At 50.2% G+C, this 21,055-nt stretch overlaps 8 protein-coding genes across 8 annotated transcripts; 4 read left to right on the top strand and 4 right to left on the bottom strand.

Moving 5' to 3' along the window:
- Positions 1 to 985: 985 nt before the first annotated feature.
- Positions 986 to 2,020, top strand: CLAFUR5_11436 (uncharacterized protein; the record flags this gene model as incomplete). The annotated part of the gene is made up of 1 exon (XM_047910584.1): positions 986 to 2,020. One exon carries the CDS (start codon positions 986 to 988, stop codon positions 2,018 to 2,020), a length of 1,035 nt encoding a protein of 344 aa, XP_047765114.1.
- A 363-nt stretch (positions 2,021 to 2,383) lies between these two features.
- Positions 2,384 to 4,012, top strand: CLAFUR5_11435 (GMP synthase [glutamine-hydrolyzing]; the record flags this gene model as incomplete). The annotated part of the gene is made up of 1 exon (XM_047910583.1): positions 2,384 to 4,012. The coding sequence occupies one exon, from the start codon at positions 2,384 to 2,386 to the stop codon at positions 4,010 to 4,012; it is 1,629 nt and encodes a 542-aa protein (XP_047765727.1).
- A 556-nt stretch (positions 4,013 to 4,568) lies between these two features.
- CLAFUR5_11434 (uncharacterized protein) lies at positions 4,569 to 5,036 on the top strand (the record flags this gene model as incomplete). Its single annotated transcript, XM_047910582.1, has 3 exons — positions 4,569 to 4,622; positions 4,680 to 4,874; positions 4,929 to 5,036. 3 exons carry the CDS (start codon positions 4,569 to 4,571, stop codon positions 5,034 to 5,036), a joined length of 357 nt encoding a protein of 118 aa, XP_047765728.1.
- Positions 5,037 to 5,458: 422 nt separating this feature from the next.
- On the bottom strand, positions 5,459 to 6,894 carry CLAFUR5_11433 (uncharacterized protein; the record flags this gene model as incomplete). The annotated part of the gene is made up of 2 exons (XM_047910581.1): positions 5,459 to 5,839; positions 6,595 to 6,894. 2 exons carry the CDS (start codon positions 6,892 to 6,894, stop codon positions 5,459 to 5,461), a joined length of 681 nt encoding a protein of 226 aa, XP_047765111.1.
- A 501-nt stretch (positions 6,895 to 7,395) lies between these two features.
- On the bottom strand, positions 7,396 to 7,936 carry CLAFUR5_11432 (uncharacterized protein; the record flags this gene model as incomplete). Its single annotated transcript, XM_047910580.1, has 2 exons — positions 7,396 to 7,504; positions 7,563 to 7,936. The coding sequence occupies 2 exons, from the start codon at positions 7,934 to 7,936 to the stop codon at positions 7,396 to 7,398; spliced, it is 483 nt and encodes a 160-aa protein (XP_047765716.1).
- An 881-nt stretch (positions 7,937 to 8,817) lies between these two features.
- Positions 8,818 to 10,350, bottom strand: CLAFUR5_11431 (uncharacterized protein; the record flags this gene model as incomplete). Its single annotated transcript, XM_047910579.1, has 1 exon — positions 8,818 to 10,350. The coding sequence occupies one exon, from the start codon at positions 10,348 to 10,350 to the stop codon at positions 8,818 to 8,820; it is 1,533 nt and encodes a 510-aa protein (XP_047765109.1).
- A 572-nt stretch (positions 10,351 to 10,922) lies between these two features.
- Positions 10,923 to 12,116, bottom strand: CLAFUR5_11430 (UDP-galactose transporter 1; the record flags this gene model as incomplete). The annotated part of the gene is made up of 3 exons (XM_047910578.1): positions 10,923 to 11,574; positions 11,631 to 11,806; positions 11,859 to 12,116. The coding sequence occupies 3 exons, from the start codon at positions 12,114 to 12,116 to the stop codon at positions 10,923 to 10,925; spliced, it is 1,086 nt and encodes a 361-aa protein (XP_047765110.1).
- Positions 12,117 to 13,420: 1,304 nt separating this feature from the next.
- On the top strand, positions 13,421 to 15,133 carry CLAFUR5_11429 (UDP-glucose 6-dehydrogenase; the record flags this gene model as incomplete). The annotated part of the gene is made up of 2 exons (XM_047910577.1): positions 13,421 to 13,489; positions 13,553 to 15,133. 2 exons carry the CDS (start codon positions 13,421 to 13,423, stop codon positions 15,131 to 15,133), a joined length of 1,650 nt encoding a protein of 549 aa, XP_047765525.1.
- Positions 15,134 to 21,055: the final 5,922 nt, after the last annotated feature.

Raw genomic sequence — 21,055 nt, 5'->3', positions numbered from 1 at the left:
GCCTTCCCATGGGCTAGTGATTTCTTTCAAGCAGTGAGTCCCGACCAGCATTCCTGGCCACCAGACTGCAGATGTGCCACGCCAAAGGTACTACTTCGTCAAGATCTATGTGCATCCTGGCCGATGTCCAGTGGCACCGACAGTGCCGCTGCTGTAGATGCGGTGTAGAAGAAGCGTCTCGCTTGCGCTTACGGACCATTGCCCTGCTGGGGTAGGACTGCTCTCGAGCCAGTGAGATGGCTAATGACCGAAGACGAATCTGGTGCCGTAGTGTAGAGCTGATCTTGGCTGAAGTCTGAACGACATGTATTTACGCGCACAAAGCGGTGCGTTGGGAAGAGGCCAAGGTGTCCAAGGCGGTAACGACAGGATTTGATATCGTCCTACTGAGGTACTCAGCAGTGAAACAGTCGAAGGCCACTTGGCCAGTGACTGAGCTGAGGTGGATGTATGTTGTAGTGGTATGCTGGGACTTCGAAGTGCCCGTGCAGCTTTTCATCGCCAAGCCCGTCGCGTCTGTTTCGCGTCAGGGAAGTCGCGACTCGGGCTGTAACGCTGCAATCACATAGCACTTCCGAGCGTTTCACAAAGAATTTCTCCCTGGTTGCCTGCTCACGAGGAAAGGACCCAAACCATACAATGGCTCTGCCAAGAACTTGACCAAACGCAGAGCATGCTTCTCAATTGATCTGGTCCTGTTTGCAGGGACCCTGTTTGTCATGAAGGGCATTGTCTGTACGAAGGTGAAGAAGGATCTTGCATACATGTGCATGTACAGAACGCAGCTGGATGACGGCATAGTCGTGATTAGACTTCATGTTTGACGGGTCTCACGGCATGTAGCCTATTCTCGACGACATCTCATTGTCTGTGAGTCAAGTCTGTGTCATTCTGTCGAGGTATATCATCAGACTAGAAGGACGAGGACGCACTTGGACAGCTGCTTTTGAGTGTTTGTCGAGCGTACCTTACCTCAATCTGCATCATGAACACCACACTACCATTCTTCCGCCTCCCACAAGAGCTTCGTGAGCAGATATACTCCTACCTCTTCGACAAAGATGAGCCCTACATTCAAAGTCTTCCCAGGATGGGGTGCACTCCAGACGAGCTGGTCCCGCCGCCTCACTATACGGGTTGCCTCCGAGTCTGGATCGAAAACGAGGACCTCGTCACGAACCCAACGTACCAGAACCGCCGTCTTGCTGAACCTATGCACGATCGTGCCGCGATCCTTAGGACTTGTCGGAAGATATACGGGGACGCTTCGGAGTATCTGTATGGTAAGACACAGTTTATGATCTTCAATGGTCAAAAGTATCGGAAGCATTTCAAAGGATCCGCAGGGGCATCGAGCTGGGACGAGGAGAACACACGAGTGGCGAGCCTGCTGTCGCGGGAGGTGAAGCGAGAATTTCCGTACGATAAGCATCCATGGTCGCCATGCCCCGGGGCTGCGTTCTGGGGTTTCGGGCAGGTTCCAGAATCAATGTGGACGGCGCCTCGTTGTGAGCTCATGGGGACAATTCCGAGCTGCGAGTTCCTGCGGCGGGCACAGCATGTCCGAATCTCAATCTGGGCAAAGAAACCACAGAATCTTGGCAAGATGATAGCCATGTTGCAAAAGCTCTTCGCGGTCTTTCCGAGCACCATGAGGACAGTCAACGTCCGCCTCCAATTCAACGAGCCGCGCCGGCAATCGATCAGGCCATTCCTGGATGAAGAAGAGTTCAATCAGCTCGTGGCACTCCTAACAACATTCAAAAGCGTGTATCCAACAGCCTTTGATGCCCGCATAATGGCAGATTCTGCCTGGTGGATAGCAGCTTTCCGCAAGGAAAAGTTGCTTGCGCTTGAAGAGCTTTGCGGTCCTGGAAGCGTGTACCCGAATCCCAGGTTCTATAACACCTTCTACGATAAGCACCTTGTGCGGTGGAGGATTGCATATTGCGACGTTCTCGAGTGTGAAAGCTGCATGAATTGTCGATTAGCTGCTGCGTGGTTTGGCGAAACGAAGTAGTGACATCGAATGGAATAGATGTTGCAGACGAGGCAGTTTTGGCTCTTGATTATGACCACATCTGGGGATACGGTATCATGCTCCGGGAGATTCGATCTTTCAGATATCTTAAGTTCAATGTGCGTGATGACGAGATAAAAATGTGTCTGTTCGAAGCAAAAGTAAGTGCTGCACCATTTCACTTATGATCTCCGGAGAAACATCGCGGACAAAGCGTAATACCGCCAAGGCTGCTGACTGTCTTCGCGTCACTTTCGCGTCGCGTCTGAAGATTGAACCCCGCCAAAATCTTTTCCGTTGACTCGGTCTCGCTCTTTGTGCACCACAATCTCAAGCGTGATACACCGTCCATACCATAGCAACATGGCCGCCAATGGAGAGATCAACGGTGTGGCACCGCCGCACACCAAGTTCGATACAATCCTTGTTCTCGACTTCGGGTCACAATACACTCATTTGATCACGAGGAGGCTACGCGACATGAACATTTACTCGGAAATGCTGCCATGTACCCAGAAGGTCTCAGAGCTGGCTTGGAAGCCTAAGGGTATTATCTTATCCGGTGGTCCATACTCTGTCTACGCCGACGATGCGCCTCACGTCGATGCCGATATCTTCAAGCTAGATGTTCCAATCCTTGGGATATGCTACGGGTTGCAAGAGATCGCTTGGCACTTTGGCAAGAATGTTGCCGCTGGAGAGAAGAGAGAGTATGGCAAGACGCAGCTGAAGGTGGAGAGGTACAACAAAGGAGGCGTAGATCACCTGTTCGATGGACTGGAAGAGGGTCTTGAGGTGTTCATGTCACACGGCGACAAGCTCTCCAAATTGCCCGAGAACTGGGTCACCATTGCGTACACTTCGAGTGCACCGTACGCCGGAATCGCCCACGAGAGCAAGCCTTACTATGGCATTCAGTTCCATCCAGAGGTCACTCACACGCCAAAAGGTACACAAGTGATCAAGAACTTCGCGGTCGAGATCTGCAAGGTCAAGCAAGACTGGTCAATGGGCGACTTCAAAGATCAAGAGATTGCACGTATTCGAGGATTGGTGGGTGACAAGGGTCAGGTGATTGGCGCTGTGTCTGGTGGTGTTGACTCATCGGTTGCTGCAAAGCTCATGCAAGCAGCCATTGGTGACCGATTCCATGCAATCATGGTCGACAATGGATGCCTGCGCATGGACGAGGCCAAGAAAGTTGAGAAGACGCTGAAGGAAGGACTTGGCGTCAACCTCGAGGTTGTGGATGCCAGCGACTTGTTCCTTGGTCGTTTGGCAGGCGTCTCAGACCCTGAGAAGAAGCGAAAGATCATTGGCAACACGTTCATCGACCTCTTTCAACAGCGGGCGAAGGAGATTGCGGCAGCGGCAGAGAACACTGACCGAGCCGGCAAGATCGAATGGTTCCTCCAGGGCACACTGTATCCAGATGTGATCGAATCCATCTCGTTCAAGGGACCCAGCGCAACGATCAAGACTCACCACAACGTTGGTGGTCTGCCAGAGAAGATGGACCTTAAGCTCATCGAGCCACTACGAGAGCTCTTCAAGGATGAGGTACGCAAGCTCGGAACAGAGCTCGGCATTCCTGATGAGCTCGTCTGGAGACACCCCTTCCCAGGTCCAGGTCTTGCCATTCGCATCATCGGAGAAGTCACCAAAGAACGCATTCGCATTGCTCAGGAAGCCGACGAGATCTGGATTGGTGAGATTCGTAAGGCTGGGTTCTACAGAGAGATCTCCCAAGCGTACGCAGCCGTTCTTGGTGTCAAGTCTGTCGCTGTGGTAGGTGATCAACGTCTACACGGAGAGATCATCCACTTGCGCGCCGTGCAGACCACAGACTTCATGACCGCCAACGTGTTCCGAGGTGCTCCAATGGACTGGTTCTGCGATGTCGCCGACAAGATTGCCAACGAGGTTGCTGGTGTCGCTCGTGTAGTCTACGAGACGACAAGTAAGCCTCCTGCTACGATCGAGCTGGAGTAGGCCACTCGAGACCAATAGTGCTTTGCGTTATGGGCGACAGTCTTTCAGCGGCTTAGACATTGGCGTTTTGGTAGAGAAATGACTTAGATGCGCGATGATACCCCAGATACAATACAACTGCTTACGAACTGTTCGAAGAACATCTTCCTGAGACGAGCCATGGCCGAATGATTCCAGCTCATGTCCCGCAGCTGGGTAAGTCCATGTTGATGGATCGGAAGCGTCAAAAGAGCTTTGTTGTTCATCGTACCCATCGATGTTGTCATCCTACCTTTCAGAACTGTCTTCCAGCCCCGATGATGATGCAGTATCGCGAATCGTCAATTCATGGTTGATGTCGCGAAAAAAGGCCGAAGTGGGTCACGCTTGGACCTGCATGAAATCATCGTTATGACGTATATACATTAAGACAGCCCACCTTCAGTATATTGGTGCTCGTGTGTCACAAGAATTCTCTCTTGCTCACTTATACCACAGACAACAGCACTCTCCACCAGATCCAATTACAGCTTCCACTCAAAACCAATTCCAACAGTCACACAAATCAACAGCAAACATGTCAGGAACCAGCAACGTTGGCAACAGCCAGGTGTACGAGGCAGGCGATCAGGTATGCTATGCCCAGTACCCCTGTTCTTGCCAAAGCAGGTACTGACAACGCCTTCAGCGCAACCCATCCAAGAGCGAGCAGCAAGACGCCGACCGCTTTCACGAGGGCAAGGAGAACTCCCACTTGGCCAACGACCCCAAGGACGAGCGCACAATCGCCAACAAGCTTGAACGTGAAGCGAAGCGTGAGCAGGAGAAGGATGAGCCAAAGTCAGCGGAGGACCGTGCTCGCAAGCAGGACGCCACACTACCGGTAAGTCAACATGTGAGGAAAATCGTTGCAACATATGCTGACTTTCTCTACCAGGCCATCAACCACGGCAACGAGCCATCGAAGGGTGCCAAGATCGACCAGGAGCTGAGAGAAGAGGAGGAGGCTGAGCTTGCGAAGAAGGGCTCATTCGGACCAAAGTAGATACAGTATCAGAAGATGAGAGGTCGGAAGGATGCCCATTGTCGTAGCCGAGAAAGGCACGAGTGAGATGAAGCCATGCGTATGGATCAAGAAGGCCAGGTAAAGAGCCATGATACCATTGACAACGCCAGTAAAGAACAAGAAATGACAAGTCGACCAGCGACATATGAAGCAGCTTTTCTCGGCCCGTCCTGTCCCAATGATCAGATATTTCTTTCATTTGCCGTCCTTGCATGAACCATGGTGTCTTGCAACCTTTGATACCTCAAATCATCGCCTCACTGCACCGTACGTTCCCACAGAATCAGTCACTACTCCAAACCTCGGGCAAAATAAACCTCCCTGGAATCCACCGAATCGCAAACCACTCCCTACTATTCCCATACTGATGCTCCCACCCCACCGCCTTACTCGCCGCCTCACTAACTAAAAATCGTACACCCCGTCTCCCTCTCCCTCAACACCGGCAACCTCTCCCCATTCTCCAAAAACACAACCTCGCACTCAAAATCACTCGTATCGATAACATTGATCCTCACCTGATCCCTCCGCCTCCTTGCTCTTCGATCAAACTCATCGTAGGCCCAGCCACAGTCCGCTGTAAGGGAGACGAACAGGGGCGGATCGTCGCCTTGGCCGTCGAGCGTGGTGGGCGTGAAGCGGTGGTACCAGTCGATTTGGGAGGAATGGTTGGGACCATTCATGATAGAGGTCCAGAAGGACCAGTGGCCCCAGAGTTGGCAGTTTGTGTCGAAGTTGCCGGAGGGGTCGATGCGGGTTAGGGAGGTGGAGTCCGTGACGCGCTAGAAGAGGGAGGGTTTCTCGAGGCCTTCGGGGAAGTAGTGCGTCGGGGGCTTTGGAGTCGTTTCGCTGTTGGGGTTAGAATGATCGTCGGTTGGGTCTTTGCCTCAGGTGCTGATTTTGTGGAGGACTGAGGGTGGTGAGACCGTTGCCACGCTGTTGCGTGGAGGCCGGACGCGGAATGTGCCTATCCCTTCGATGACGACTGTAGTTGGTCGAATGAGGGCTTGAGAGGCTCGCCGTTCGCTGGTGGCGGAGTAGTCGTGTAGGTGTTGGAGAGAAGGGCGAGGGAGGGCGAAGAGCTTGATGTGAGAACCCATTGGGGAGCCGGAGACGCTGGGCGATTGATGTGCGTTGGAGATGAGGCAGGCGTCTAGTGATGAAGTCTTCCCTGATATTGGCATGGATGTTGGTTGGTCATATGAATTTTGGCTTTATTGTTGCTTGGTTGGGTCGCTGGGACAGTCATCTGAAGAGCTGACCTAAGGCAAAGTCATCGCGATACTTGCTTCGGGCTTTTCTACTAGTAATAAGTACGTTCGATACATGAAGCTGGAATCCAGTGCATCGCGAACCGTTCTCGAGGGCTCCTCAACAGATTATTCCAGCTCATGCCTAGAGCTTCACTGGCGGCACGAGGCGAGAAGATTGCTGGCCTACCACCGATTCATCGAAGGAGTGATATTTCGGGGTAAGACGGTCCTAGATCTTTGTGAGACAGAGCATAGCTAGAGGAATTGATTCGATACAGTCGAACATTCGTGCAACCTCTTGCCAGGCGTCGCTCTGTTTCTTCCTGTGCCCACTTACGGCTGTCGGTCATGGATATGAACATTGGACAGTCGTTGGGGTCCTCATTGTCAAACCTGTAGCGCCAGTCGAGGTGAAGGTTGAGGTTCTTGCCGTTGATAATGTAGGACAGGTGGTAGAATGGTGTGCATCCTGTAGCAAAGTTGCCGCACTCATCGATCTGAACGTAACTGCTGTCGTCCGTCACCCGATAGAAATTGCGCGGTGCTTGGTCGTTCGTGATCTTAGATTGCTTTATCAGAGACATTGTTGTTGCTTGGTATGGCTGAGCGTTTAGCAGTGTATCTTTGCACTTTTGAGGTTTGTCTAGCAGTTAAGATGTCCCCTTCTCTGCGCTGTGTCGTGCGTTTTGTTCGAACATCGGGGCGACATAGCTTCGGTGATATGACGGATGATGCTTGCTTAGCCAAGATTGTCTTACGTGGCAGTGGTCGAAGCCTAGGGTATGGAAAGAAGGGTTCAATTGCAGGAGTGACCACGAGAAGTTTGAAGCTGGAGACTTTCGTCCTAGAAGGCCCTGGTCCAACACGATTGAGCGACTGAGGCTCTCTTTGCTTACACAGTGTTGCTCGTTAAGACCGACCGCACGTGTTCGCCTGCAATGCTGATGCTTGTATACTATCATTTGGGAGGTCTGTTTCGTTCGACTGCAGAAAGCCGAGGGTAGTGGTCAAGCTATCCGGTCAACAAAGAGCCTACTCCTCCCTTCTCCCGATCATGCTCCTCTGACCGCAAAGCGCAACGCTGTTCAAGCTACCTGGGTAACCTGGAAGGGCTCGGTGATGTTGAACTGCTCAAGTGGTGCCACAAAAGCATTGTAAGAAGCGTCGTGCCAGCCGGAGATGTTGTAGGTAATGCTGTACAATATCGCATCAGCTTCAAAACTTTCCATAAACAATCTTCGAAAGTACTCACAGCGAATCCGCATCAGTAAAGCTTAAACTAACACTCATAGTCGCAATGCCATTCTGGAAATTCGGCCTCAAGCTGGCAGCAACGAATGGTATGCCAGAGGTAGAAACGCCCTCGAGAATCTCGCAGTTGGCGTAGTAGCCTGTGTCGGAGCCGCTGCAGTAGGCTTTGAAGCCTGGGTATGGTGGGGTAATGGTACCGGTCACGTTGAAGTCGTAGCTGCAGCCGGATCGGGCGCAGCCTGCGTGCCAGTTCTCAACTGACCATTGGTAGCCTTCTGGCAGGCCGGATGGTGCTGCGAATGTCTCTGGGAGGGCAGCGGCGAGGCTTGGTGCGATGAGGGCTGCCGCTGAGGCGAGGACTGAGATGAGCTGCATGTTGAAACAGGTGTTGGTTGGTGTTGAGAGTGTTTGATGGATGGAAGATGTAGTTTGAAGTACCAGAGTGATGTCCTACCTTTCCGAGCACGTCTCTGCTCTTATGGTGTCGCCGTTCATGCTTGCCAAGGTCGTATGTGTTTCCATTCGTTCCGTTAGCGTGGCAGATCGCAGTCCATGTGAGAGCCCACCAGTGCTACGGAGGTATGCGTATCCGTACTGCTAAAGACCGGCTTCGATGATGTCGAACGATGTCGGTCTGCACTCGATACGAAGTGGATTCTGACGCAGAAGCATCCCAGTATCACATCGACCGAAGATAGTAATCGTTGACCAGAACTTGACGCACTTTAGCCTGATTCATCCGGAAACTTGTCTTGGCTATGCTATTTCTAGGTTATAGCGAAACTCTGCCGTGAGACTGGGCCCGCTGGCCTTTCGTATTCGCGGCCGCTGCTCTGCAGGCGATGAGGCACTTTTACACCTCGAACTGGTTTACGACGCAGGCATCGCGGACCGGATATGAAGTTCCAAGACTCGTGTCGTTGTACTGGATGGTCCAGATTCGTCTAGAGTAAGCAGATATATTGCAGAACAAGCCGGAAGACTATGGACTGCTTCCAGTCGCGGTGCTCTTCGAGTGTCTTTCATACTGGTTATGGAATCTGGTTTGCAGGACCAATCAGTAGACTCTGAGGGCGGAGGCAGACAGCCGTACGTAGGGCGCTGCATATATGACCGGAAGCTGCTTCCTGACGAACGTTGGATGGTCAAAATTGAAGTATGTTCCTTTGCCCGGGCCTCGAGTCTTTCGTATGCGTCGATGGCACGGTTGCCATTGTTGCCATGTTTATGGTATTACCATCGGTGCCACGACGACCTCAAGGCCTCGGATCCACCCAACTCCCTTCCCCATCAAGAAACAAGGCCTGTGCCATCTCCTCCGCATTACAGACATCATTCCACTTCTTAAACTTAACATTCTCCGCCTGCATCACGCCAATCCTCTGCCAATGCGGGCTCCAGTACCTCGTCTCATTACCCCCCATACCCGCCAAGACAGCCACAGGCATCAATGGCGTGAGGACGAAAGTGTCAAGAAGTCGTCGAGCATATGGCTGGAACCACATCTTCTTCCACCAGCCTTGTGCCAGCAAGGGGTCAGAGTGAGGGCCCCGTTGTACTATGGCGGGAACGACGTTGGTAGCGGTGGTGGTTAGAAGCTGAACGTCGTGCCAGGTTGCGTTCTGTGGGACCTCGGCGCCGTCTACGGTCCAGAAGGGAGGTTCTGATGCGGTGATGTCTTTGGGGAGGTATAGGTCGGGAGGGGAGGTCCATTTTCGTACTTCGCGTTTGCTTGTCTTGATGTGCTTGATCCATTCGGTTTCGTCTGTGTTGCTTGGAGCTGCGTAGCTGAGTTCTTGCTTGAAGTCCAGGGTCATGCCGAAATCTATTGAAGTCCCATGGTCGTTTTGTCGTTCTTCTTGGCGCCTTGATTGGCGAGCCTCTTGACGATATTGCTCCTGTTCCGACATGAGTGAGGCGAAGATAGTGTATTCGTCGAAGGTGGCATTCTCCACCGTCAGTTGTAGAGCTTTCGAAGCGGCGTGCTGCCACAGTAACTTCACATCTTTCAGCACACCCATGGAAAAGTCAGCGCTCAGGTAGTGAACCGATTTGCCTCCCGCCTCGACTGCCTGACATCTGCCCGCATCCTCGGACGGGCATTGCTCCTCGGTGGCGAAGACAACTCTCTCGCCAATCTCTCGCGTCTCCAAAACATCAGACGGATACTTGTGGCTCAACTCCTTGTTGGCCTTCTCAAGAATGCCGAGATAGCGCTTCAACAGTACCTCTGGTCGCACCTGAAACCACGACTTGTTGTTGCCCAGAATGGCTACAAGGTCATCCTCGCGCTCTTCGGGCATGCCATTGAGCCATGCTGATACGTGCTGGATCTTATTCAAGGCCGCATTGGCCACCTCACCATCTGCATCGACTGTCGAGTTCCAGCTCACAGTCCATGGTGTGGGATAGTCGAGAGTACTTGCCGTGAGCAGCGTCTTACACAGTTCCACCGTTCCGACGGGTGACCAGATCTGCGGTATGACAATGTGAAGAAAGTGATCTTCCTGTCTCAGATGTGAAGCTGGTGTCGCCGGTATGAAAGGTAACTCGATTCCTCTGATTCTCTTCGTGGGTAGGGCAAGCGCGATGAGGATCAAAGCAATGCCGAAGAGAGCGAGATACAGCCACACCTTGCGGTTTCTGCTGTTTGCGAACTTCCCTTGCAACGGGCTGGGCGAAGTTTGACGTTTCTCATCTTCATTCAGCAGGCCGACTGAGTCTTCTGAGTCATGTGCAGCTGGATCGTGGTGTTGTTGAAAGATGTGTTCAAGTGTTTCCCGCTTCATCCTTGGTGTCCGTGTGGAACTTTGACAACGCGTCTGTCCGCTGCATGCACAGGATCCGGGATGTATCGCGAAGTCAAATAGGTTCGCACAGCTGTCGCATACAAGGGAGTCCCGAGAGATGGCACTTGAGACACAAGCAACTCAATCAAGCACCCACGTCAAGAGCTCGTGGCACCAGTGAACGGACCTCCTTCCACCATCTCGTATCAAACACCGTGGCGTTCACATCAAAAGCTGTGTTCAGAGGAACTAGCCCTTGGGCGTCGTTCTGTGAGATGAACATGAACACGCCACCAGAGTGGACTGTTGTCGTGGCCAAGGACTCATTTCGTGCTTAGTCCGGATGGCACCATCTTCAGACTGGCCTCGAACTTCGCTACAGGGGGGAACACAGGGGTGAGAGCTGTCATCTCCAGCAGACGTTGAGGTTGCACAGCATAGTCGCAATTACATAGTGTGCATCGCATGCTGCGGACTTCAATCAATACAGTGGTATTCGCTTGAACGCGGAGAATCAGCCTCCGGAACGCCTTCGCTAAAGAGCATGAGTTCCATCAGATGAACCTGAACAGTCATGTTGTAGAGGCTGCCTTCTTGCGGTCCATCTCCACTTTGCTGTAGTAGGCAGCTCCAGCTGTTGCAACCAGCATGCCTGCGGCATTCATAGGTCCCACCTTGACGCTGAACAGAACGATGCCCAGCATTATGGTCATGACCTGCTTGACGTTGCCGCAGACGGAGATCGTCAGAGCCCCTGCCACCTTGTTCGTCTGGAAAGACACCACGTTCAGACCAAAAGCCATCGCAGCATTCGTGGCGATGCCGAATAGCATGTTTGTAGAGATGAGGCCCTCGGCGACTGCTGCCTGTAGCTTCCCGATCTCACCGCTGCCCGCAGCATAGAGAAGACATTGAAGTGCCGCAAGTGGGCACATCCGAAACAAGACTTCCATCGCAGATAGCTTGAGAGATCCCGTCATAAGGTTGTTTGTCGCCACCGTCTTGATCGCTGCAAGGACAACTCCCAATAGTGTCAGCAGGAAGCCTGCCATGGTGAAGTAGTAGTCGCCGAATGTCGCAAGGCCAACGCCCAGCACCAAAGGTATCATCGATAGCCATGTCTGTGTCGAGTATGCGCGGTTGTAGCCGAACTTGTAGATCAGGATGGTAGCCACGGGGCAAGTCGATCGCATAACTTGGTGGAATGGAACCGATACGAGCGCCCTAAGCTTGTGGTTAGATCCAAGTCTTGTTTTCCACGTGGCTCGTATAGCACTTACAACGACACATTGCTGATTGCAATGTTCAAGGTGAAGAGCGTCGAGAATACCACCAGTATAATGTTATCCTTGAGCGATAGCTTCGAGAGCTTCAACTGTCCTGTGAGCAAGAGTGTTGTGCATCCGAGGGAGGTGGCGGTGGTGTGTGCGAATGTGAGGAGCCACGGAAAAGAGACCTTCACCAAGTCAGTTGGACCGCGAGAGGAATCTGCGAATATCCGGACTTACACCTTGTAGAAGTGCTTTATTGGAAAGTGTCACGCTCAGGTTGAGCAGGAAGTAAAGTGCGAGGTATACCAGCTTCTTGCTAGTGGATGTGCTGTACTCTGTAGGTGTAGGTTGTTGTTCGATGATGGCTTGTGATTCGAGGTCGCGCTCGCCTTTCTCAAGAAGCTCGTGATCCTCCTCCGCTATGGAGCTCAGCTCTGAGCGATCGGTAGAGTCCATGGAACGTGTCGACACTCGCATCTCACTCTTCTCGTCCATTTGTGCGATCACGTCGTCGTATCGTGTACCCACCAGGTGCGATGATCTCAGGTCCACACCAAAGCAATGCAATACCCACGAACCATCACGCGAGGCTACGTCGACGAAGATCACAAGACAACGGAGGTGAAATGTGAAATGCGAGCTGGAGTGCCGAGTCGCTTGCTATGTGTGACCAGGGGGTTCTCTATCGGGAGTCCAGGTTGGCAAGAGCCCAGAGGGGACAAAGTGGCGTGTCCTTGTGAAGCGGGAGCACAGATGCATCAGCCTGTAGTGGCTAGTGAGAACGGTACCTGCAGCGAGAAGAGTCTAGCGATGATGGCGTGCGATGGCCCATGTTTCATCGATCCTTCCAAATGAGGGCAGCTGGACGCCGTGAGCGCCTTCCCGCCTTGCTGACGCAGGGCGCTATATTCGGCGGCATAATGTGTGCGACGATAGCAAGAGATGGGCTGCATCTCACACGAGCAGAGCGAGAGCAGCTGAATCTGAAGTTCCGCTGCACATTGCAAATTAGACTTTGGCTGGGTCGGCGGCTTCGGCACGGGACAAAAGTCTTGGCCGCGTTGCTGCCCCACCAATCCGGCAGGTGCTATCATCCGCGTTTCTCGACATCGTCCTCCTGCTCGTGTTGGCATCGAGTCCTCTGCAGCAGCGCACGACATCGTACATCCGACCTGTGCCGCAATTCCACACGACCACGCGCTTGGCTGTCTATTTACAGTCTAGGTACCCGTTCGAGGACGGTAGTCGTTCTGCAGGTGGCGATATTTCAGTGCAATCACCAGACTAACAATTCTAATTCCTGGCCGTACAGCATGCCGCGGGCACCAGTGATTCCTGCCAGCCCTTGGTACAGACCCTCGCACCTGGCTTCCATCTTGGCGGCCACACAGCATCCCTGGCATCTTCAGTCACCGGGCTAGGCCATCCTGACCGCCCAGCAAGGCGATTGATGCGCTTCGGAACACCCAGTCAGGATCCACCGCCAGCCCCAGCGGTGCTCAGTGAACCTGCGACGATCCGTCGTGCAACCCCATTGGACTCTTCATTTCCTTTAAAGTCTGGCAAGGCATCACCAAGCAAACCAGGGCAACCCGCTGGGCGAGTGTTCACGCGTTTCCGTATCTGACTTTCGGCAGCCAAGTGCCCTGTGCGTGGCTCCGCGGCGAATCTTGAACCTTCTTCCAAACCCCAGGACCGGAAGCCGCAGCACTGGAACCTTTGAACTGCTGCTGATTGGACTCTGGTTCGCGACACTGTTCGTGCGGTACTGACAGTCGCAAAGTAGCATACCTGACAACATGGCAAGCACGACCGCGTTAGCTCATCGACGGGTGAAGAACATATGTTGCATCGGAGCTGGCTACGTTGTAAGTGTCTCATCAGCAGTGGCGAATAGGTGCGTTACATAGCTAATACACCAACTCAAACAGGGCGGACCCACAAGCGCGGTCATCGCTAAGGAGAATCCAAACATCACTGTGACCGTCGTTGACTTGAGTGAAGCTCGTATCGCGGCATGGAGATCTCCGGCCCTTCCAATATACGAGCCTGGCCTGTATGAAGTTGTGGAAGTCGCCAGAGATGGCACAGACGGTCGACAGCCAAACTTCCACTTCTCCACCGACATCTCAAAGGCCATTGACGAAGCCGATTTGATCTTCATCGCCGTCAACACTCCTACCAAGACGGAAGGACTCGGTGCAGGCGGCGCATCTGACCTTGCGTATGTTGAGTCCGCTGCGAGACACATTGCGGAGGTTGCAACAAGCGACAAGATCATTGTCGAGAAGTCAACAGTACCATGCGGTACGGCCGAGAATATTCGAGAAATTCTCGATGCACATGCCTCACCCGATATTCACTTCGACATCCTCTCCAACCCCGAGTTCCTGGCTGAAGGCACTGCCATGAACGACTTGCAGCGACCTGATCGCATTCTCATTGGTTCACTCGAGGACGACAGAGGCAGAGGTGCAGCAGAAGCGCTACGTCAAGTGTACGCTGCCTGGGTACCTCGGGAACGTATCATTACCATCAATCTATGGTCATCGGAGTTGGCAAAGCTCGCGGCGAACTGCATGTTGGCGCAGCGTATATCGAGCATCAACTCCTTGAGTGCGATCTGCGAGGCGACTGGTGCCAGCATAGAGGAGCTTTCGTTTGCTGTTGGTCTCGATACCAGGATCGGCCCAAAGATGCTCAAGTCGTCCGCCGGTTTTGGAGGGTCGTGCTTCAAAAAAGATGTCCTCAGCCTCGCCTACATTGCTGAGACACTACACCTACCCGAGGTCTCCGCTTACTGGAAGTCTGTGGTTGACATCAACGAGTACCAGAAGGAACGCTTCGCAAAGAGAATCACGAAGCGGCTGTATAACACATTAAGACTCAAGAAGATCGCCATCCTTGGCTTCGCTTACAAGAAGAACACTGGTGATACTCGAGAGAGTGCCGCCATCGCCATCGTTGGCCAGCTCATTGCCGAAGGCGCTAGAATCGCCATTTACGATCCACAGGTCTCGAAGGAGCAGATTCACCAGGACCTTGTACACGAGCATCCTGCAGATGTCGTCAAGCAGCGAGTGCAAGTGTGTTCCAACGCTCTTTCAGCTTGCGTGGATGCAAGTGCTGTGGTTATCCTGACCGAGTGGGATGAATTCAAGACCGATCGCGTTCAAGATGTTGCATTGGCCAACGGAACAATTCAGAAGCAACTATTGGAGAGGAAGATATCTGCGGGCGACTCGACATCCGATGGAGACGCCGAGTTCCTGGACAGTGGTCTTGTCACACCAGCGCAGTCCGAGTCGACCCACGGATCGACAGACACCTCCGAGAGTAACGAAATTCCACAAGCCGAGAAGCGCATCGACTGGGTGGAGATTGCCAATGCGATGAAGCGGCCACGTCTCGTCTTCGACGGTCGCAACGTTGTCGATGGCGAGAAGCTCGCCTCCTTGGGCTTCACGGTCGAGTGTGTTGGCCGGACGACCCCTCAGCGCCGAAGATGGTAGTCGTTCGCGCATGACTTGTACTGGTTAACAGAGCCAGCGATATTCCAGTACCACGACCTCGTGCTGCTTCAGTACATTTCGAGGCAGCCTCGGAACCTGGGTACACCTCAGATGGATACACGATGCCCCTGGCTGCATCGCAAGTGGCATAGCTGTACCACTTCATGGCGTTGAACAGGGGAATCATGCTGTGCGGCGACACTGGATCGGATAGACGATAATGTAATTGGCTGCAGCTGGTAGGACACTGTTGCGCCTCCAGGCAAAGGAGGCGAGCACGTTAGTAGTTGGCCCTATAATGATTTGTCTTGAATAATCTCTGCTCAAGACAGATAAATTAGCGGTAGACTAATGCTAAAGTACAATCGACCAATAATTACAGTTAGTATCCCTACGTAGCCGTGCGTATAGGTTAGCGTTATTTAGCGCCTATAGATCTACTTTTAGGCAAAAAACCTTGATTACGACACTACTATTAACACTATTACGACTATACAGTTAACTATTAGAATAACTAACGAAATACCTATCTAGTAGGTCGTAGAAGGCCCTAAAAGCAATAGAGAGCTTTCTCCGGGTAGAAACGATATAGTCGTAAGTAAATAGGTATAGCCGCTTAGTATATATATAGTAATACTAACGGGTACTACTAGTAGGAGCTCGATAATAACGCGGTACGTAATTAGTAGCTATATACGTATATATAGCTAATAACGTACTTCACTACCGAGCGGGCTATACTACCGAGCGGGCTACTTTTACTAAGAACTATACCACTTCTATAGATATAGCTATATAACTACTATTATAGCGTATATTGTCTTCAAACGAGGCCAAACTGACCTGAGCTGTCTAGACTACGAAACGCGACGCGACAATTACGAATCGACTTGCTATAAAGGTATACGACGCGTCTCGAACTATACTAGGGTATCGATTAAATAGACGACCTCCTCGGGGTGACTACGAGCCCAATTCGAAGAAGCTTATAGAGCTAGAAGAGAGGGTGATACTTAAGTATATACTCGAGCTAGATCTTAGAGGTTTCCCGCTATTAAAGGCTAGTATACGAGCAATAGCCGATTTATTACTATAAGAGAAGGGTCTTAAGCCCGCTAGTCTTAATTAGACAGACAGGTTTATTAGGCGGCATCGTGAGCTAAAGGTTCGTATAATACGTAGATACAATTGTCAGCGAGCCCTAATAGAAGATCTAGACGTTATTAAGAAGTAGTTCTTACTTATACGTAATATAAAGGAGAAGTATAGTATCCTTAACTAGGACACCTATAACTTCGATAAGACAGGGTTTATAATAGGTGTCATTACGTCTTAGAGCGTCGTTACGAGTTTAGAAAGGCGTAGTAGAAAGAGGAAGGTCGTTTACCAGGGCAATAGAGAGGGAGTAGAGAGATAGCGTATTAGATAGCTCTTATACGAAGCGAGATTAGTAAGCTACGTAAGTCTAACGAGGCCCTTATATAGCGGAAAGCACGAAAGCGTAAGTACATTCAGTCTAGAGGGTCTCTAACCTTCGATAAGGCGTCGTAATTAATACCTCTAGAGGATACTAGGAGGCAGGAAGTGAGTAGAGAGTCGCTAGATAGTGTTTAGCTAGTACTAAGGCTACGACGCTATAAGCGATATAGCGAGTCGGGGTATAACGTACGTACCTATTAAGTAGACTCGCTAGATAGCGAAGAATCTAAAGAGGAATTGTCCTCCTAGTAACGATTCTATAGGATATTATCGTATTAAGATACCGTCGTAATTAAAGTAGAAGTAGTACAGTTCTTAGTAAAAGTAGCCCGCTCGGTAGTATAGCCCGCTCGGTAGTAAAGCACGTTATTAGTAGTAGTTAAACGAAGTCCTAGCCTTCTATAACCCTATAGCTATTAAGACAATAGAAGCGAATAAGCTAATTACTAATATTGTACGTACTCCCTATACCTTTATCCGTTTAATATAGATTAGATTGAATTTGTTATTCCCCTATTCTAGGACCCTATTCGGCCTATATAGGTATATATCTATTGTTATATACAAAGGGAAACCCAAATAGGTAAAAACCCTTCCCGCCCCCGACTTCTCCTTATCTAGATTAGCTTTCCCTTTAAACGTACGTAGTCTATATTACTACCCTATTAGCCCCCGCTCCTAGCCGGTCTTATCGCGCTACGCCGTGTCCTCTCTTCCTATACTACTCCTACTAGACGGTACTGTTCTAGCGAGCCCTTCTCTAGTATCTAGTTCGTAATACGCCGTAGGTCCTTAACGTTATTAAGAAGTGCCCTAATCGTCCGGTTCCTCGCCTTTACTATCTACTCCCCCCTTCCTAGCGACTACCTCGGATAGACGAGGAGTACGTACCGTATATTCTAGGAGTAATAGCCGTAGGGGCAGCTAGTATTCGTGTATTCTAGAACTTTTCTCTATAATAGGTACCCCTAGAGGCCGATATATTTGCTTCGTAGTTAGGTTACTATACTACTCTATACCCTCGTAAGGCGGTAGTAGATAAGCTTTGGGGGTGCTTAACCGCGGATTTTATAGCTTACTATTACTTAGGTTATCCCGCTAGCTAAGGGCGTCTACTATACCCTACAACCTAGTTATTCTACCTCTCTTTCTATAGTTACTCTATAAACGATTTCTTACCCTCCTGTTATATTACTAGCTATTTGTCCCTTACCCGGTAGTTCGGCTCGTTTCCGGGTCGAATACTATTATACGCTAGTACTAATTCGCGGGCCCTTACGACTATACTAGCGATGATCTTCTATACTAGATACTATACCGACTTACCTAAGTAGGAGGTCCGTAGTCCCTAGATATATAGGTCGATCGGCGGTATAGCGGTCTTATACTTAAGTAGCCTTATTAGTATCAACTTATATACCCCGGTGACCTTCCTTAGGTATTAGTTTTAGATCTTCGCTAACGGCGTAACGAGTCCCTTTAATAGGTAGGCCCTCTCGCCTAAGGACTATACTTAGCTACTATAGGTAAGGACTAGCCGTATAATAGCCGTTTATAAAAGTCGTAACTACCGAAAGTCCGGTTCCTATATAGACGTAGTAAGCCTCTAGTATAATTCTATATTCTGTTTAGCTTTCCGTAATATTACCTATACGTACTTCCTCTACCGTAGCGCCGGGTCTACCTATAGTCCGAGGATCCTAAGCTAATTTACCGGGTTAGTCGTATACCCCTATATCTAGATAGAAGCTTATATATTATAGAACTGTAGCCGGCGCGTAAAGTGTATTAGATTGTATTTTTCTAGGGTAAACCAAGCCCTATATCTCCTAGTCTAGTCCTCGTAGATCTTATACTTCTCTTCTAGTAGCCTATAGTTCTCCTTAGTCGAGGACGACTACGCTAGGATGTTCGTATCGTCTACGAAGCCGCTCGTAGTAGTATTCTAGGATTCTAGGGCTAGGAGTAGCGTCGCTATAAAGAAGAGGAATAGGATAGGTACTAGCGTTAAGCCTTACGGGATTCTAGTATAGACTACTTAAAATAGGCTTTTATACTAACCGACTAGGATCGACGTACTACGGTTTTAGAGGTAGGACCGTACGAAGTTAACGAGCTACTTAGGGAGTCCTTTCGACCTTAGGATATAGAGTAGCCGCGGGTATAATACGTAGTCGAAGGCTCCCGATATGTCTAGACTAAGTAAGGATACTACCTTGTCCCTATTCTTATACTAGATAGCCTTTACCTAAGAGGTAATAAGTTCTATTACGGATAGCGTCGATCGCTATAGGCGCGTACCTATCTAGGTGTCCGGGAGTAGGGAGTACTCCTCTACTATCTCGGAGAGTCTCGTTATAACTAGCTTCTTAAGCGCCTTCCTAAGAGTATTAAGGAGCGTAATTAGGCGGTACGACTTTACCTACGTATAGTCTTCCTTTTACGGCTTACGTAGGACTACTATCGTCGATTATTTAAATACTATCGGGTAGTATCCGGTCTATAGGTAGGCGTTAAAGATCGCTACGACTACCAGGGCTAGTTGATCTCTATACTTCTTTAGTAGCTCGTTTAGGATCCTATCCGGCCCCGGAGCTTTCTTCGCCGGTAGCTTCCTAAGTATAGCGGCAACTTCTCCCTCGGACACCTCCTATTAGACCGCGATACTAGGGGCTAGGGGAGTAGAGCTGTTTATATCGCTTAGATTAGCCTCGACTAGGGGCGGGAAGAACTTACTAGCTAGTAGACGCGCCTTAGCCTCGGGGTCGCTAACCGGGCTACTAGGCAATTATAGCGCTAGGATAGAGAAGGAGGGGCCCTATATAGGGTCCTATCGGGCCTATTTTACTAGCTTCTATATCCTCGCTAGCTTACCGGCGATTTCTTCTACTATAGCTCTCTAGCCGACTACTTTCTCCCTCCGTATTATAGCTTTCTTCTATTAGTATACCTCACTATATACGTTCTAGGCCTCCTCGCTATAGCTGCTCGTCTATACCCGGCGGGCTCTCCTTACTTCTCTTACTACCGTAGTATACTTCGGCGTCTAGTATAGTTTAGACTATATTGTTAGTAAGGTAAGCGGAACGTAAAGTAAGGTCGCTTTTCTTATCTTGTCTATTAACCCTTAGACTACCTTGTCTATCTCGTCTTTACTATTATATTACTACTACGCGATCTAGACTAGCCTCTCGGAGTCGTCGAGGTATATCTAGATATTAGCCTAGTAGGCCTTTCCCTAGTTTAGCTTAGGGGTCCTTGCTAGTATATATTATATCTATATCGTAATAGAGGTCCTAACTAGTATATAGTCTAACGACGCCTCGAGTTTATATTCGATCCTATAGTAGGTTACTATATAGTAGTAGCTATCTAAGATCTAGGAGAGGTCGATCGTGCCTTAGAGTCCTCCTCTCTTCTAGGTACCTAGGTCCTTCGGGGTATTAAGGGCAATTACGTTGCTCGCTATTAAGTCGAGTACCTCGTCGGCTATAGGGTACGGCTATACAAGGCTTTCCTAGGAAGGGTAGTATATATTAAAGTCTCCTACTACGATATAGTACCCTTGTCTCTTAAGCGTACTATCTAGGTATCTATAGACCCTAAGGTCGCGGCTAGACCTCGAGGCTAGCGGTTATATATATAGGTTGTATATCTAGGTACTACCTACGTAGAGGGAGGTAATATCGCCCCCGCCTTCTTCGTCTACGTAGTATACTACCTCCTAGTCGGATTCTAGTATGTCCTTACTAATATAGAAGTACATACGGGGTCTACCGTCGCCTCGTAGGTATATCGTATAGCCTAGTAACTTATAGGTCGTTAGTCTCTTATAGTACGGGTTAATCTATAGCTCCTAGATTACTAGGACGTAGTAGACGTACGGGTCCGCCTCGTATAGGAAATAGTTCTAGACTATATCCTTGCTATAGTTGACGTTATACTAGATAATACTAAGCGTGTCGAGGCTAGTTATCGTTATTGACAATTATTTCCTCTATAATGTCCTATGTCCTACTACCTTATACGTCCTAGTCTACGCCTATCGGCTATATACTAAAGGGGAGCCGGGCCTAGTTAGATTCCCTCGCCGTAGCTAGTAGAGTACGTAGCCTCCCGTACGCCCTAGGTTACGTATCCTTTATATTATTCTCGGCCCTAGGGCGCTTATACCCGACCGCCGCTAGCTAGTTCCGGTATAGGCTAGCCTTACGATCGCCGTAGAATCTTAGGGCGACGGTCCTGTTTATAATTGCCTTGTTTTTTGCTAGTTTCCGCTATAGGTATTCCGCGCTATATAATAGGTAGTACTCCGGACAGTTCGCGTAGCGCCTCGTAGGCGATATATAGTCCCTAGATATATAGTCTCCTATATAGTTCGAGTAGGCCTACTTGTTTCTATACGTATAGGTTTAGTGTCTATACTATTAGTATTTAAAGTAT

Source organism: Fulvia fulva, chromosome 8 (assembly GCF_020509005.1).
Source record: "Fulvia fulva chromosome 8, complete sequence".
Taxonomy (NCBI): Eukaryota; Fungi; Ascomycota; class Dothideomycetes; order Mycosphaerellales; family Mycosphaerellaceae; genus Fulvia; species Fulvia fulva.
The sequence above is the reverse complement of the archived record's forward strand: the minus strand, read 5'-3'. Positions and strand labels throughout refer to the sequence as shown.